General features: G+C 38.0%; 1 protein-coding gene across 2 annotated transcripts in view; it reads right to left on the minus strand.

Annotated features, from left to right (window-relative positions):
- Positions 1-2,358: 2,358 nt before the first annotated feature.
- ADCY2 (adenylate cyclase 2) overlaps positions 2,359-19,137 on the minus strand; it is a 209,046-nt gene continuing 192,267 nt past the window's right edge. For both annotated transcript variants that reach the window (XM_057428819.1, XM_057428818.1), the window contains 6 exons: positions 18,177-18,335; positions 11,465-11,611; positions 10,212-10,319; positions 8,036-8,150; positions 4,459-4,583; positions 2,359-3,155 (listed from right to left, as the gene is read on the minus strand). In XM_057428819.1, coding sequence (XP_057284802.1) covers positions 3,003-3,155; positions 4,459-4,583; positions 8,036-8,150; positions 10,212-10,319; positions 11,465-11,611; positions 18,177-18,335 — 807 coding nt within the window. In that variant the 3' untranslated portion in view covers positions 2,359-3,002. The remainder of the gene's footprint in view (positions 3,156-4,458; positions 4,584-8,035; positions 8,151-10,211; positions 10,320-11,464; positions 11,612-18,176; positions 18,336-19,137) is intronic.

Below are 19,137 nucleotides of genomic sequence, written 5' to 3' on the forward strand. Positions count from 1 at the left end.
CACACCCTTTGTAGTTTGCTACCAACCTAGGAACTATGGCACCAAAACCTGTTGAGCCCTACTGTGATGCAGAATATATGGAATGTCAAATACTGATCTGCATGATTATGATAAAGCTTTTCAAGTTACACACTGGTACATAGCAGCGTTACATCCAGTTATTGAGGCAGATGAAATTGCTGCAGGAGAGGATGAAAGAAGAAATAACAACTCTGGGTCAATCTAGGCGGGGAAAAATAAAACAGTATAAACAGTAGATGTAAAATGCATTGGAAGACAAGAAGTATTTATCGGATACAAATAGCTTCTTGGCACTAGAAAGATAATAATAATACTCAGCAACTAAAAGCGAGAAAGAGGATGGTATGCACCTCTTTGTCTAAGCATCATACTGCATACATAATCATCTTTTGCCAGCTTTCTTGTTCTTTAGCAGAATTTGGCTGCAATGGTCCAAACGCAACTAAAACATGGGAGAACACCAGTGAGATACAAGTGCTCTGAACAAGGGCATTTTAAACATGCTCTTGGATGGCACATATCTATCTATCTTATATTTCACTAGGCCAGTCAGCTTACAGTCATTCAAATGTTTTAACTTTTCATGGCTTACAGAAATATAATATTGTTTCACTTTTATAAAAATCATAGAAACAAGGCCATTGAGCTATGTACAAGGTTTGCTACTGATGTGCAAGAAAAGAAATGAAAAGCAAAATCCTGACTGTACAGGTTTTATACACATAGATACTACAGAACAATATAATCAACTTTCATATAAAGGATTTTCATACACAGTAAGAAATGATTGCTTTGACCTGTGATAATACCAGAATGATTTTAAGGGCCCAGAGTGCATTCAAAATCTAAGAAAGAGATTAACACATATATTTTTTAATTGTTCCTTTATAGGTTTTATAAGCTATTGAGGAGGAGGGATTTAGGAGAAGTCTTAAGCATAGCTAAGTTATAGCTTGTTTTAGGCAATGACTGGGACATTGTTTCTGCTGCCATATGAGCTATTTGTAAAGTCTTTTAATTCCACTGGAAAATATCATAACTTATTAATTAAAAGGAAGAAATCATAATGACAGCAAAATATTTTTACTGATATTTTATTAGACTTAGCACCTATCTTGAGAGTTACTGATCACGTCTCCAGATCTGGGTGAAACATCAAGTGTGTTATGTTGGACATAACTGAAATAGCTTGCATTCTGCTTTTAGACTCTCTTAAAGGGATCAAAATTCAGATTGTCTATTTTACTGCAAACGTAGGCATTTTGAAATCTACCATCATTCCCATAGTGGGCAGATGGCTGCTCTGAGTAAATCATGCCATACTCTGTGAGACTGTGGCCTCATGCCATTTATTTGTGGCCCACAGTTTTGAGAACTCCTTCTGAAAGGACGCCAATGCAATACTAATATAAATATCTGTTCAGTGATTGAGAAATCTGAATACTTTTTACATTTTAAGAACATGCCAGAGCTAATAGCACATAAATTGACTTCTATATTCATATGGTATCAGTCATAAAAAAAAATCTTGTAATTATATGCTGTTTTGTAATTACGTATTATATTGCTGTCGTGATTTTATTAATTTTGGTCTTGTTAGGATGTTATGACTGAAAGAATATGTTAATTTCAAGTAGTGATTAGGGCAAAGCAAAAATTAATCTTTACTGTTTATACTCCTTCAAAGGAGCATAGATAGTACAATTACTTGCCTTTTCAGTCTTTCGCCTAGCTTGTCTATAAAGTGTGAGACTTGTAAATTAAATAGGATTTAAGTTAATCTCAAATATCCACAAATTAGCAATTTTTGTGTCTTTTGCTGATGTCCTGATAAAATAGAATCTTTCAAATATTCTATGGAATCCAGCATTGTAATGGTTAAGTGACAGGCATGCAAGGGCAAAAGAGGTTGTCAAAGGGCAAAACAAACAAGACTTTTCTTCTCTTAAACAGCTTCTCCTAGCCATTAAGCATTGCAGGCTAGTTGCAAAGTAGCAACACTGCAGCTGTCTCCAGTAGCCTCCATTTTGCTTGTGGTTATGGATTTGAGGTAAGTCTGTATCACCTAGGGAGTGAATGACTGCAAGTGCCGATGATGCCACCTAAGACTGAAAACAATAGAGGTGATTCAGTTTCTGAAAGGCAATAGCAAATCTAGCAGATATTATTGACCAAGGTTATTAAGAACCTTGGTCTTAATAATGGTTGAGGCTAATAGCCTGCCTCAACGTCTAACTGCTGAATAAAAAGCAGTAGCAGCAGCAGCAGCAGCAGAGGATGCAGAAATTTAGAGCGTTAGAAGCCACAGAAGGAAGCAAAACTAAGAGACAGCAACAGTAAGACAAAGTACATATAAACTTTTAATGAATTAACCTTACAAAAGACAATAGCTTCAAAACATTTGACACGTTTGTACAAAACTATTCCAGCATTGTTAGTTCTCTCTTCAGAAAGAATGCCAGCAAGCCACCCAACGTGTCCCTGGCTATGAGATGCAACTGGTGATCACATCCAAATCATGTGTGGATAGAGTAAATTTATTTACAAATACTGTATATTTTAATACCAGATTAGTGGATGCTATTGGGGAGCGACTGTATTTTCCAGAAAACACCATGCATCAGAAAATAGTATGCACCCCTAGCTTTATTGCCTTTTTTTCCACGCATTTGTCACTAACATCTCTTTAAAGTCCTTTCAGGATGAGTTATCTCCTTTTAATTCCTATTCCTTCTTTTCTTGTCTTTGAATAACAGTGCAAGTAGCAGTACAATCTTCCAGTCCTATAGTGTACATCGCAACTGTCCTTGAACATAAGGAATATCAAGGTGCAAAATGATGGCTCATGGGACTATTCTGCAGCCATATTAAAATAAGTGCCACATACCAGAAAATAGCACGCATGTTAAGGGCCAAAATGCAGTTAAAAAGTGCGTGATACTTTCCTGAAAATATGGTACTGATGACACGTACAAGCATCTTCAAGATGCCATGTTCCCTTGTGAAAGGGATCTTGTCATTTCAGTATGTACAAAGTATGTCTTCAATTCTCCTTTTCCTTTTACATTTATTATTCCTCTGCAAGTGCTCATGTACCCCAGTGTCTGCAGGACGTTGTTTGTCTCCTCTGTAACCTGCAACAACACAGTAATAGAACCAGTGTTGATAACAGAGCAAAACAGAATCTTCTTCCACAGAGTGAAGAGAACATATGTTCTGAGGAATTATAAGGGGGTTGCTATAATGCTTATAAGGCCTTTAAGGGTCTCATGTGAGGTTTGAGCACCTGAGCTTTCAAATAGTCTGTTGCCTATTTTAATTGCTTACATCAGGTATCAAATTTGGTGTAATCATTTCTGGAGCTAGGATTGCAAACACAGTAGATACACAACAGGGACAACAGTCTTCCTCATATAGCATTTTTTTCAACTTCAGGAGGTGTTTTTCTTTCCAGTAGACCCAACCTTCCCCATCATTTTGCAAATACTGAGTCTGTGTGAATGAAGTGATATTAAGACATTAGCGTCGGTGTCAGAGATGCTGTTGCCAGTTTTGCACATAGCTGACAGTGAACCAAACTGCAGGCAGTTCTGCCATTTTAGTTGAAAGGCCACTAAAATGGGGGTTGTTCAACATCATCAGTTGTTTCAGACTGTGTTTCTTTGTGAAACAAGCAACTGTTTATAGATGTCGTTGCTTTGGCATCCCTTCTGTTTTCAGTTTTGACCACAGTTCGTAACTTTACTTTTCCATGATTTAGTTCTGAATAGTCTTAATCATAGATTCAGAGTGCTCTCAATTGCATGCTGGGATCCCAAAGTGCAGGGCAGGATACTAGGCAGATACTTAAAATGTGATCCGTGACTATGGAATCACTGGAAAGTTAATAAATTGAAGGTGTTTTCTATAAGATCTATCTATAATCTATACAGATAATAATATATAAAGATTATTAATCAGCATGGTTCACTGAAAGGAAAGTTTCATGATCACTTTATGTATTTAAATTAATGTACAACAGTTATGGTCATTTACTTTGTTTAGAAATAACATCAGCAATGCCCTTCAGAGATAAGGTAGCTAGTATTTTATGAGTTTAAAAATCCACAGAATAAAAATGTGATTTCCCTCAAATCATCCTCTTAACCTAGGGATGCATTGCTAGCCAATCCATGATGTCCTCCACTGTATTCCTCTGTAGGGTTAAGACAAAGTTTTTATTCTCCTCCTATATTGCCCATAATTTTGTTTTAATTCTTTAGTTTCCTGCCCAGGGTCTAATTCTTCTGAAATGTAAAGTTACAGCTGGTAGGTAATGTGTTTTTGTAGGCATCCTTAGCTCCAAAACACATACCTGTTTAGTGTACAAATACGCTTTTTTTTTAAGCATCAGACTCAAAAGATTAAGATAAATACCAGCACAAAAATAAAACTAACCTGTATTTTGTCTAAGACACCAGTGCTGTCCATCCTGCTGGCCACGTTTACTGTATTGCCCCAGATATCGTATTGCGGTTTTTGAGCTCCAATTACTCCAGCTATCACAGGTCCATGGTTGATACCTGGAAGACGTCAGAACTTAAGAACAAACATCCATCAAACAGGGATGTACAGAGCATCTGGTAACATACCAAGTCAATAAACATGGTATTTAGCCCATGCTGAATAATGAATAAAGCTGACAACAGTTTGTTCACAACTGCTTTATTAACAAATGCACATTGTAAGGGTGAAGAACAACGTGGTACAGTCCAGTATTAGACTCTGGCCATTTTTAATCTTGCAGTCATTTTGTATCCTATGTTATGTTTGTAAAGGGAGAGAGTTGTACTCTGCTAGTAGGGAAGGAAACAAGGAGGCAAAATCAAAAGCACTATCATTAACCATCCATCAAATATACTGTAATTGTAACTCTAGTTACAGTGATGACCAGAAAAGCCAATTTAGATGAGCAGGAAAGCCACATCAGACCTAGTGAGAAATAAACTCTGGACAAGCAAGTAGTTTGGAGTTCTAAGATTATCTCCATAACTGACTTCTATTAATTCCTTGATGGAAACCACCACTAGGGATATATCTGTGCAGTACAATGAAAGTGTGATTGAAAGAGGCATTTCAGAGATGGCTTATGTAGTATGGATCATACGTGACATGGCAGCATGGGCTAGCAACCACGGTGCGAGCTCACTTGGAAGCCCTGGAAAAAAGTGACCATAGCAGTTAAATTTAGAAAACTGGGGACATATGCAAAATTTAGAAAACTGGGGACATATTAAAGGATACCAAATAGAACCTGATAAATATTTGTCTAAGCGCTTGAGATTAAATGGACAAAGGGACTCTAGGCCTTGCAACACCCTGCATTAACAACCAGGCCATGGGTGTGTCTTTCTGCCTCAGATCATCCAATGTGTATAAAGCACTAGGGACCGAAGAGTGGAATCCCCAAAAGCCATCTGCTGAGTAGCCCAAGCTGGCTAGTAGAGAATACCGAAGAGATGTGCATGGCATACGCTCTGCCATGGTCCAGAAATTAGAGAAGTGTGATGGGACTTTCCTACAAAAATACGATGAGCAGGAGGTGACTTCAATTTTTTTACCTCTTTCCTGAACCATTCTGGTGGTTTGAGTAATACCTCAGGGGCTGGAGAGCCAGTTCCAGATCCCCCGTCCTTCAAGGAGACTTCTACCCATATCTCTTAGGAATGCATCTTGGTCACCCAGGATTTCTGGGATGCGCTGCTCTATGTCATTCCTGCTAGTGCAGGTCTCTTTCGTGTGACACATGAATGTTTATTGGGGCAGGGCTGGAAGAGTAGTACTGTCAGTCCAGGTGAATGCTCTAACAGAGGGTGATACCATCTGTCTCTTTGTCTTGTATCCAAAGTGACATTTAATTATTACATGAAAAGGAAAATACTGTTCAGCAAATACTGTTCTGCAGGACAGATAGAGAATATCTTATTCCAAAGTACACTGCAACCTGGGCTCATAGGATTCTCCAGGGAAGAGGGATCCTTATGCTTGAACAGCCTCAGCCAAAAGAAGTACCAAATTAAGTTCACCTACAACACAGACAAATGTTCTAACCATAAAGCTATATGGAAAACAACATGTCAGCCCTTATTCTGTTGTGGAAAAATGCAGTGCCTGTGCAAAACTGGCTGCAAAAGCTTACCTGAACTTGTCTAATAAATCAAGTACCTTAGCTAACAGAAGGAGAGGAACACCTGAAATATAATCTAGGTGTTCCCTTCCCTTTCCTGACAATGTCAGAGTAGGCTGTGTACTTCCTAAGGCACAACTAGCATTTCAGGCACTCGCAGAAAATGAAGGTTGAAAGCTGAGACCTCCAGTGAATTACAACAATTCTGGGGTTAGATGCTGGCTGAGGAAGGCTTTCACAAATAGTGGTTTGGGCTTAAGTCCTTTCAGTGGGGATATTGTCAGAGGTTCAAACGTTTCTGTGGCTGTAATTGCTATGGATATCAGATGGTTTCATGGTCAGGTGGTGGTAAGTGGAGAAGTGAAGATGGGAAGTTGGAGTTTTCAGTGTTGCCTGTATTGGATTAAGGTGGCAAAAGTACCGTTTCAGGGCTTGAATTCCTTTGTACATTTAAACATTCCTCATTTCATGAAGCAAAGGAGTCTGACTTTTCAGGAACCTGTAGCAAACACTTTACAAATCACTCTAAAGCGGGAAACTTTTCCCCTAGAAAGTTTGCTTCATGATTCCCACTTTAAAGGAGTCAGTATTGCTTTACTCAGTTTGCAGTTTCAGCCCCAACTCCTAGTAGCTCTTTATCTGTACTGACATTGCTGATACAAGTATGTTTGCAAGTATTTAGCATGTCTTCTGTGGCAAGAAGAGAACTTTTATTCTGTACTGAAATATGGTCTCTCTACATGTTTCTTTTAAACCCGTCAAGTTCTGTAACACTTTGAGAAGGAAGTATACTTTGGATTTCCTTTCTCATTTTTTTAACTTTAGCAAAGAATACAAACCCAACTGGAAAAAGGAGCACTCTGTATTTCGCGTCAGAAGATAGCAAGTTTTGCCAGTGGGTGGCACTGTGAATTAAACATGAAAGGAGCAGCCTGAAGGAAAAGCGAGTGGCACAGCAAGGAAAATACAAGACAGGAGAATAACTTGGAAATCAAATACTTCTGACATGTTTACAGGATTTATGGATTTCCAATATTAATTTAATGCTTTCATTTCACACTTTCCAAGTTACATATTGCATTGTAAAACTGCTGTACCGCTATCAGGAAATAAACATTTCGGAACATATGCTTCTTGATCAGCTTTGAATTCATTTATTTCATCATCCTTTCCATGGCTTACTGCAGCTGCCTATTTCTTTTTTAACTATCATGATGCACAAGCAGAAGCAATTATAAGCTGAAATATAAGGGATACCCCTTTCAAATATAAACAACTAGTCATCTTTGCTCTTATTTGTCAATAACCACAGAATAACAAAGAGAAATACCCTCCTTTGTCTAAAACTGGGAAGGAAAGGGTGCATTTTTTTGTATGCTTACTTGAATTTAGTGCATCTAAAATATTTCAGATGCCAGCCTCAGTGAGCACCTTATAGCTCCTGCTCTCCAAAACCATTTATATGGTTTTGTAAAGCCCTGTCCAGAATTTTCTTGTATCCTTAGGTACTGATAAGCTTAAAAAAAATTCAGTGGTTAACAATATCTAGAATAATTATTATGGAGTTACCATAAAACCATTCAGAGCCATGGGAGCCTATATTTTCTACTGCTCTTTACTTAGGAATACTGCCCTTTCCTGAGTCCTGCCTTGAAACATGCCTTGCAACAACAGCAGCTGTGGTTAATGGGCAATACCATGTAGGTTGCCTTCAAACAGGGTAAAGATGGTGCTATTTACCTTCATGCCACTTTTGGTCAGTTCTGCTAACACTTGAATCCCCTGATACTTCACAATGAATTCTCCTTCTCCTCTATGATCTTCTCATAAAAATTCTGTGATACATACCTACTCGTAACTTGAAGTCATTGAATGAATGCTTGTTTATGACATCCAGTTTTGCCACCAAGGCAAATGCGAACTCCACCATAGTTCCTATGTGCATGTACTGTCGTTCAGGTTCCTGAATTTAAACAGTCAAACAAATAGAGTAAAATAATTTCCCTTAGCCTTAGAGAATAAAAACCAAAATATTCATAACACTTGAAAACACTGAAACCCTCAGAGACATCCTAGAAGATGATGCCTTGTCCAGCATTAGTTAGATCAAACAATGGCCAATAGACCAGGATGCATTTTACTTACAGAGTCAGGCAGTCTGGAGGTGATAGGTCCAAACATACATATTCTAATGTTTTGATTGTCAAACAACTGATTAGCTGCTACCTAGTCCCACAGGCACTCAATAGCTATGTGTGCCTAAGATTTGCTCATTAATTTTATCTAAGTGTCTGCGTCTATTTTATGCCCTTTAATAATAAATAACATTTGTGGACAGCCCCACAGAGACTTCTCCCTCTCACTGTTGCACATCTCAGTACCCTAGTTAATGCTTAAGAACCAGTGAAATTCACAATTTTAAGAGTTTCTCTAATGATCTCATCTGGTAGAAAAGCAAGCATCTCTGAGAATCTAATAGACCTGAAAATGAATAAACTACAGGAGGAAGAAAGGAAGCAGGCAACCCATCCTCTGTCCCCTCATTTCATAGCTCAAAGCTTACAGCTTTTACTTATAAAACCTATAGACTTCATGTCTCCTCGTACATCAACAGTGTAGCCTGATTCCTAAGTACTGATTTGAGTCCCTGCAGGCCAAGGAGAAAGCTGATTTTCAGGCTCCCACAGCCCAGAGTAGGCCCCTGACAAGAGAATTATTTCATAAGAGATGGACTCATCTCTAAGAGAAAAGACTAAATCTCCCTCATTTCTTGAGATAAAGTGACAGAAGAGATGGACAGATGACAACTTCAGGAGATGATTCATGGAGTAGATGCATCAGCCTAGGTGGGACAGTAGTGGTAATTGCCAGAGCAGCTGTTTAGAGGAATTAAGCCTGCTTCCTTTGGTGTTCACTCCTACTTAAGACAGATGATTTCATGTTCAGTTGATGTATTCAGACCCCGTCCTTAAGCATTTAGTCTTCCTTGGGTGTTTGAAACTGGGGGCAGTTCCCAGCAGTATGCCTAGCAGTCAGTCACTGCCACACTAAGTACCAAGGTATCTGTGCATCGTTAGGTATCTGGACTGAAAGCTAAGTCCTGGTGGATTTCTTTTGCAAATGTGTACTAAATTACCAAACGAACACTAAAACTTGGATCTCTTGATTCACAGTTTGTGGAAATAACTGAAATGATACATTTCTTCCTGTGCACACACTAGTTTTAGTCGTGACTGGAAGCTCCTCTGTCTTCTCATCTTGTCTGCAGTTCTGTTTTTAATTCATCCCCTTCACCTCCCTGTATTAAATGTCAGAGCTAATTTAGAATCATTCTTTTGCTCTTTTTTTTTTTTTTTTCAATTGTCTTTTTGTCTTCGGGATCCTTAGGGTCTATAGTTCAGGTGCTAATTGCCTCTGTCTAGAAGGAACATGAGTTTGGCAAGACCACAGTTATTCTAAGCAGAGAATGTGTTGATTCATAATTGCTGTCTCTGTCGCTAACTGGCAGTACTCTAAAGATCATGGCAAAAGCAAGATTTTTGCTTAAATGTTATATGAACTTCATTCTGACTGACTGCAGTTCCCAATCCTACCCTATTAAGTAAGCTAGGAACAAAGGAACATGTTCTCAGTGCTGAGCCTGAAGGATCTACAGGTGTATGGTTAGTACAGCTACTCAATCCTCCCAGCTTGCAATGGAAAATACCAATTTTTGCAGTGGTTTTCACAATTTACAAATCCAGTTCTGCTGCAGCATGTAGAAATAAAATGCTGTATTGTATTTAGAATAGAAGGCCTGTTTTGGACTTAGCAAATACAGAGGTGGCATTTTGAAACCACAGTGTGAAAAGCAATAATTCAGAGAGACTACTAAACAAAAGCATACACTTGTTGACAACAATACAGTCTATCCTAATACAAAAAAACCTAGGCCATGGCATTATACATAACCTGCAGTTTAATGAACAGAATTTTAGCCTTCGTTTGAACATGGTCTGTATTAATCAGAAGCCTTTTCCTGTACCTGACACTGTTCTTGGTTGGGTGTGGCACTCAGTCCTGTTGCTGCCATGTAAGTACTCCCAATAGTCTTTATCTTTTCAACTCCACTGAACTTTGGCTTTGACAATAACTGTAAAACAAGGATGGTTATTCATTATTCAGATCAGCTGTCTTATTACCCTAACAGATTGTTACTCTAACAGCATTTAGACCATCAATTCTTAGAACAGCCTCTTAATAGACCCCAAATGGCTTCACAAATATATACAGGATGAAGAACTTAAGGGTGGATAAAACAATGGTTACAGCCTCCAAGCGAAGCAAATGTTTGTCTGCTAAAATTTAATTTTAATCAAATTTAGTCCCTTTTCATTACAAAGGACTAAATTTATAGTAATAATAATAAATTCCATGTTATTGTACATACAGCCTTTAAAAGTCAGTAGGCTTTGCACTCATTTGAGATTGGAACTGAGTCACCATGTGAGACGACAATTAAGATATAAATAGTTTTCCAACAGTGAGCATCTCTTCCACACCAACAGGACAGTCAATGCCACTAGGACTAAAATACAAGGATTTTAGTTCATATCCCAGGTTTTTGTGGACATCCCAATGTTCCCCACATGGGTTTGCTGATAAAATAGCTTCTATAGCTGCATATCCACATATCCACAAATCCAGACTGTGCTTTCTGAGTCATAACATGGTCTTAATGTCTTTAAGACACATACTGTTCTCAGTGAGACCTTTACAGTTACACTCTTGTCACAGTCCATCTGTAGTCATACTCTGTACTTGCTTGTAACTTCAGAGAATGGAATATTAGAACTTACACAATTCTTTGATTTGCTCATGTAATCAACTGATCAATGCCCTGTATAGTGAGACAGATCAGGTGTAACACACAGCTGTATCATTTTAGGGGACACAGATTTACATACCTGACTTTAGGCAGTAGTATTTAGAAACTGCAGTCAATATATGGCATGCAATATGACTGCCTCATGAACTGCAGCTAAAGGGCAAAAATTTCTTCATCAGATATACACATAGGATTCTTATTACAGTGAATTAAAAGCAATTGAGAATGTCAGCTTAATATCTGATTTATCTCACTTCAACCTCTTTTTCCTTTAATACTCCCTGTTAAGTATGACTAGGCACACAGAAGTTCTTTTCTAACAGCTCTCTTTCAAGTACATTTGCTTACTGTTGCATACCCTGAGTTATTAAGATTGAAACCATATGTTGATTGCTGTTAGAAGTACATACATCATCGAAGTCAGCAATGATCTCATTTAGCAGCCTGAGACATTCCAAGCCTTCCTTATTTACGTCAGATTCTGTGTAAAATTCCTTGAAATCCGGAACAGAGGCAAACATGACACAGACACAGTCATATGACTGATGATAGAGATCCTGTCCAAAAGAAAACAGAAGAGAGAAAAAAATCTGTTATACCCAGCTCTAAATAAAAATTTCCTCATTAATAATATGCAGTATCCTTTTTCAGAAAAGGGAGGAGTTGCAGTGGTTGGAATGGCTTAAGACAGTGGTTGGGTATTTTTTGCAATTAGTTGCATGTATTAATTTTAAATGGTGTATAAAGAGACTCAACACATACAGCTGAAAATATTTTAGTGATTTAGTTACTTTTTTTCCTCCTGAACATTAACTCTGTGAACATAAAATGTTCAGTAATTTATTAGATAGGACCCATTCCTGAGGCTTCTTATGAAAAGAGTTTGGTCTGGCTTCTATGTCTGAAAATATATTTTTGTAAAAGAATATCTAATTTATTATTAGCTGCTTGTGCTATTGTAATAACTAGCAAACTGAACCAAAATCATAAACTGAACGCACTACAAATGCATAATGCAACACAAACCTGACTGATAGTTTTTAACCAAAAATAACAAGATCCCCATTAGGATAAAATAATTATCATTTCTATAACAAGGAGCTGAGGCAAAGGGAAAGAAGTCACCTGAACTAGAACTTATTTATGTGAGAGTCTCCACTGCCTTCTGTGAGCACCTCAGCTCCATAGGAATATTCTGGTGCTAAAATTGACCACCCCCCTCCACTGCCCATTCAGTCGGAGAAGGTGGATGATTTTCACTAGATTTTTCTGCCCCTTTGTTCTCTAGGGATTCCATAACCAGAGCATCACTGAGGATCCACCATGCCTCTGGGCAATGGGGGTGGAATATATCACTGCAGTTCATCATTATTTGTATTCTTATAGCTGAGATGGTTGTACCTGACATCCAGCTTACAGCCATATATACAAAATCAGTATCACTTTGATGTAACCTGATTGTGCAAATGAAAAGCAACTAAACAAAATGTCCAAGCCAATGAGTCCCAAGTCAGATCGCTACTAAACTTTGAAGGAGTTCTGGATCTCCTATGTCCTCCTGCCAACAGAATTTTTCATAAAGAACTAATATTGTGATTATATTTTTCTGCCATCTATTTTATCCATCTCCATCAACACTTGGTTAATAAATTTAATCCATATAATGATGTTAAAAGTAAAGGCTAATTAATAATGTAAAAGTAACATATAATTTAATCCATATAATTAAGTAATCAAATGGGTAGGAGAGGGAACCCCTCTGGCTGGATGACGTCAACTGCATTTATGCAATTAAAGCTTAATTGAATACCTGACTAATGTATTTAATTTGAGAGCATGGTCATCCTATGTGCATCTATATTGTCAGAACAGTAGATGTGCATATCTGGGAAGTCACTTTAATGCCAGATGAGCAGAATCACCTGAGACAGAGTTTCCTTCTCTCAGTCAGTTATGGAAGAAAGGCTAACGGGGTAATTTTTCCTAATGTAAACACTCAAGAGGAATGCCTGAAACTCTACAGGATGACTTTGACTCTAAGAAATTTAGAAGCTCAGGCCCCGAATGACCTCTCTCTGCTCCAGTCTCCCATACCAGCTCCACTCTGTAATACTGCAGTGACATATACTGGGGGCTGTCTTGAGTATTTATGCACCTAGACTCGCTGCAGGTATACTCAAGTAAGCTTGAAATTAGTGAATTGGAGCAATAGAAGAAGAACAACAGGCTTAGTCTGGAAATGTTTAGCTTTTGCAGTCTGTGTTTTGCTTCACATCTACTTACTTCAGGCATGTCTACACTGAAGCTACAGTAACATTTGCCTATACATACAGTCAAAAGTCAAGATCTGAAGTGCTAAGTGCTTTTCATAGACAAGTTAGCAGAATAGGTACAGATATTGCATTCTGTGGTTAACTTGGCTTTTTTTCTATTTCCTCAAGTTACCTTGCTTGTAACTTAATTTCAATTTTGCATGAAGAAATTCAGGCAAAACAGTGCTGGTTATTAAAAGAGGACTGCATCACAAATACAGGGCCTTGGTAATATAATGTTATATGAAAGACCGGAGGGAGATACAACAATATTTATAGCAGAATGTAGATAATTAATATTCAAAACATGGATTATTACAGATACTTTTGAAACTTTACCTTACAAAATAAAATTGTATACATCTATGATAAATACTTAAAAAAAAAAAGAAAAAATTCAGATTCCTACCAGATTGAAAAATCCAGTAAATTAAATCCAGTCAAATTAATAGTACACAATAATACATAATTCTGTTGTCCTAAGGATTCTGTTAATTGGTAAAAAAAGTTGGTTTTAATTTATCAGATAAACATGAGATAGCAGCTGTTTTATTTGCTTTATTGAATCCAGCTGATTTTTGCATCCTGCGAATGTAAAACGTGACAGAATTACATTACGGATGGGATTCTGGTTGTAAAGACAAAATCTAGGCACAGAGGTGATATTGGGACACTGCCATATCTGAAATAGTACTTGGAAAGTAGCATCATGTAAAGATTTATTTTAGAATAAACTTCAAGTCATAAGACTACAGGTCTTTCAGGAGGTACAACTGAACACTTACGGAAAAAGGAGACCAACTAGCAGAGCTGCAGGCATATGATATTACTGCATAATATGAAGCAGAGATAGTAGAAGATAGTTTCATTTTGTCACCTCATAATATAGTGTCCTGGGTTCAGCAGTAGCAGTCATTTTTTTCTCCTTAATAGCTGCTGCAGTGTTGTGTTTTTTGACTTTCAGCCTGGGAACAGCACTGATAACACCGATGTTTTTAGTTACTGCTCAAACGTTTAGTCTGACCAAGGACTTTCTGAGTCTCATGCTCTGCCAGGGAGGGGGGGAAGCCGGGAGGAAGCAGAGACAGGACACCTGACCCAAACTAGCCAAAGAGGTATTCCATACCACAGCACATCATGCCCAGGATGTAAGTGGGAGTTACCCGGAAGGGCTGGCTCACTGCTTGGTCGAGCTTGGTTTCAGTGGGTGGTATTGTATTCTCTTCCCTTGTTATTTCCCTTATCATTATTATTATTGGTGGCAGCAGCAGTGGTTTGTGTTATACCTTAGTTACTGGACTGTTCTTATCTTAACCCGTGGGAGTTACATTCTTTCGATTCTCCTCCCCATCCCTCTGGAAGCGGGGGCGGGGGTGGAGTGAGCGTGAGGGCTGCGTGGTTCTGATTTACAGTCTGGGCTTAAACCATGACATATAGGAACCAGAAGATAAACAGGACATTTACAAGTAGAATAAGAAAAATAATAAGAGATATATAAATGTTTATTTCATTACTATTCAACAACATGAATGAGCTTAAAGGGTTAAACACCTGAATGCTTACGTGAATACTAGAAAAATGCATAACTAGGAAGTGTATACAAAGCATATGCAGAAGCAAAATACACCCTTACATTTACAGGTAAAAACACAAGGAGCAAATAGCACATTAAGCTTCAGCTGTCCCTTGAACTTTAGCTGAAGTATCTAACACTGAATACTGCCAGGGCCTTGCAATTGACTGGACTGCTGATAGGCGGCAATGATATTTACTACGATTCTCACTGAAAAAACAGTCTATCTTATTAAACAGGAAGACCTAATTAGCTATTTGAAAATGCCTTTGCTGTCCTCCTTGAAAGCAGAAATATTGCCCAGAATAAATCATGGCAACTTGCACACTGTACAGTCATCAGGAAGAGAAATATGACTGAGCAAAAGACAGAAGCAGAGCTTCGAACAGAAGTGCTGTTGTGACACAGGAAGATGAGTGCGCATTATGCTTTTGGCACTCCACCCACTATGGGATAACCAACATGTAAGAAATGTAACAGTCATGCCTGACTGTTAGAATTAGACACAAATCCTATTTTTCTATAACCAGCGGTATCCTTCCTCTCCTCCATCTCAAAAATGAACAGATTGTATATGAACAATTGTCATATGCTGAAGCTCAGCAACAGTGCCCCATTTCTCTTCCTTTCTCTCTAATACTGGGGCAATATCCACCTCCGCTAATGCCCTATAGCATAGTAGGAGCATGGAAACAACAACAAATGGCACTGTTTATAACCAGATAAGTAGTAATTGTGGCTGTCACAATAAATGTCAGAGAAAGTAGGCTTTCCCAGCTATTTTATTTTGATAATTCTTAATAGTAAAGACTGTGGCAATTGAGTGTCTTCATTTTCCTGAGTAATTCTCTTGAAACAGTACTCTCCAAAATGTTTAATCAGAAAATTAAATGCAACACCATTCCATGAAGGAACAGCTTTGCTTCTCTCAACAAAACCATCCTTTCTTCTGCAGTCAATTCCTTTTTATTTTTTTTCCCTTTGATAACATCTGAATTTCTGTTGGTTAGGTCTTGTTACTGTCCTCTCTTCTTCAGTGCTTGGACGTCTTGTCGGAATGTAGGAAGGAAATGCTTCCCATTACACCTTTTGGAAGGGTATGTCGATGAGCTTCTCTGGGGCAGAATTTCTGTGCTAAGTAGGATGCTGGCTCTAACCTGTGGCTGATGAAGCAGGATTGCTCCTGCTGAGTAATGTGCTTGACAATAAGCTTGCAGCACAAAAGCTCCTGAGCCCTTTTTACTAATAGGGGATCTGGATGCTAACAACATAAATGAAAAACCTGCATAAGCCAGGTGCAGATATATTTAATCCTTGCCCTGTTTCCTGCTTTTAGTTTTATATTTGTTCCTATCTTTCTCTCTGTCAACTGGGAAGTACCCTGTTTGGTACCCAGCATGCAGACTATAAGCGGAAATTCAGTTCCAGAGGTTCTGGTAATGCAAACAAATCTTTATTACAGTTTGCTCTGAAGTAACTTTGCTTTTCCCATATCAGCATTAGTTAATGTGCATCCTGCTATGAAAAGACCTTTGTTGGTCATCTAAAAGTATAGTCCCATTACTCTCAGTTAGCATTCATCCACTCATATTTTCCCCTTTCATCATTGCTGCCTGTTCTTCAGCAGCACACTTTTTCTTCCCTTTTCTCCACTGAACTGCATGCATAAAATTCAAAAAGAAGTAGTATTCTGAAACAGACTAGTCATCCATTAGATTAATTTTCATCTCAAAACTGGGTTTAAACAGAAAAGAATATACGTAAAACCATATCAACACGAGTGTTTGCAACTAAGGAAAATGTGGACAAATTTCAATTCAGTGCCTGTTGACCTAAGTATCCACACACAGAAAACAAAGGCTAGATCTGTCTTAATGTATTCTTAGGTATATACACATACACACATACAGAATGTCCTTTAAGGGTCAACACATTCTTGCTGACTTTGAAACAAATCTGAGGACATGTCAGATGCTTATTATCCTGAATATTTCCAGGGATTTGAAAAGTTCTTCCCTCTTTGAAAACTGTGTTCGAAGATAAACAAAATAAGAAAAAACTCAAGATTTTAAATTATTTTTTTTTAAATGGATGCCGCTAAAATAATGACAAATCATTTTTACTTCAGCTGACATGATAGATTGGAGAGCTCAGCACATTACAATTCCTGTTCTTCACTAAATTTACTAAAGCTTATTTCAACCCAAGAATCTTGAGGGGTGACAATATAAATCCAGTTGCCAATACAAAGGTGAGCAGATGGTGTTGCTCTGCTGGGGAGCTGAGATGGAATAGCACATAAATGAGAAAGCAATCTCCTGATGGTTTGCTGTGTTTAATGCCTGAACTGAGAACTGGAGCTGCGCCAACTTGGCTTCCAGCCAAGGTCTTCACTGGATTCAAAGGAACCCTACAGCAGTTTTTATTCGATATTAGCTACCAAATGAATATTTGCAGGTAGCACTAACATACTGATACAAAGTACTGATTAGTAGTGCTCAATGCAAACCACAGTGAAAGGGAAGACATTATCCTTATTGACACAAGAGATCAAAAATTAATCCCTAAAGCTGCCGTCTCCCCTCTTTTGTCAGTCTTGGAGCAGTTGTTTGGTATACACAAGTAATTCAAACTATTGTTTTTACAATCTCTAGAACTACTAAATGCTTTTCTTTTTCTAACCTTTTTTGTTTTATTAAAACTGTAAAGCAATATTAGGAGCAGATCTTATTTCCACCAAAGTCAACAGGGAACTTGTGGTTGACTTTTCTGTTGCTTGGATTGGGCCCACAAGCAGCAACTAAACAGGTAATTCAGTGTACAGAACCTCTTCCCAGAATTAACATAGCCACTTTAGTTTAAGGGAAAAGGTTAATTTTCACTCCAGTAAGCAAGATCTCCAGTCACCAGAAGAAAATTCAGAACCTGGATTCAAGTCCACTTTATTCACTTAATTTAAATCTATGTTAATTCAACCATCCAGTTCTTCCTCCTCACCCTTTTCTTACCTTCCTTTGAAAGGCAAAGTGCACTACCATCTAACATAATCTCATATTTTTTTACTTGTGAAGTGCATTCGGTACTGTAAAGCAAGCCTTTCAGGTGGGCAAGGGAGAATGAAAGTGACTTTAAATCTACAATCTCGCTGTATGGACCTACTGTTCAAATCAGCATTAAGTGATATTTCCATCATACGCTGCTTTCTTACAGAGCAGAGGATACACAGAGATGGCTGACCTCATTCTTCAGGTTTCTTGCCAAGAAGTGTTCAGCTACATGGGCTGGAAGCACATTCTCCAGAAGCACCCGATTTAAATTCTCCATGGTTTCAATCTCCTCCCGCTCTTTTTTGAACTTGTTCTTCCACAGGAAGTCTAACCTACAGTAATATTCATTCTGTTACAAGAGGACACAGAGGTAAAGAAACAATAGGCATCTTGTCCTGCTGGAGTACAGGTTTAAGAGACAAAATAAGCACAGTACATCACCCCTACAAGGCTGTTATTTGGCCACTCAAGTACAATTTCAGACACCACAGAAATCAAACCCCAAGCACGCAATATGTGACATACATTTCATCAAACTTACATGGCCCTCCCAACAAAGTGGCCCATAAAAAGTCCCAGGAAAAACTAATGAAGTGCCTTAAGCAATGAAAGGTTTATTTATTTACTCTCAGGCTTTAGTAGAAATTAATTTCAGAAATCAAACACTGTTACATAAACAATTTACAGTTTTGCAACTTAACATGGTTTCCTAAGTGTAGAATCTCACTTACAATAATGGGCAATTGAGGAACACCCTTTTACCAACTTGTACTTATGTCATGCAATCAGCCTTATAAGCAAAAACACCCTACTACTATAACATGCCTTAAGTTTATCAAATCATTATCAGGTTATCAAAAATGGCCCAGTCAACTAGGCCAACCCAGTTGTTTGTTGGGTTGTTTTTTTAAATATCCCAGCAATGAAAATAACTGCAACTAGATGGAAACCTACAGCATTCTTGGAATATCAGTATTTTTGGAGATCTGGTTTCATGAATATTGTGTTGAAAAAAGAGGAAAAATGCATCTCTGTAGAGCTCTCCCTACTTCTTTGCAATATTGTTAATGTTTTATCAAAAAATCTATGGCATTATTACTACAGCAAAACCTCCACTGGCCTGACTATCTCATTTGAGCTGATATAAATCA

This window comes from Pezoporus wallicus, unplaced genomic scaffold, assembly GCF_028554395.1.
Source record: "Pezoporus wallicus isolate ANWC-B61680 ecotype Strahan unplaced genomic scaffold, APGP_CSIRO_Pwel_v1 contig_6658, whole genome shotgun sequence".
Lineage (NCBI taxonomy): Eukaryota > Metazoa > Chordata > Aves > Psittaciformes > Psittacidae > Pezoporus > Pezoporus wallicus.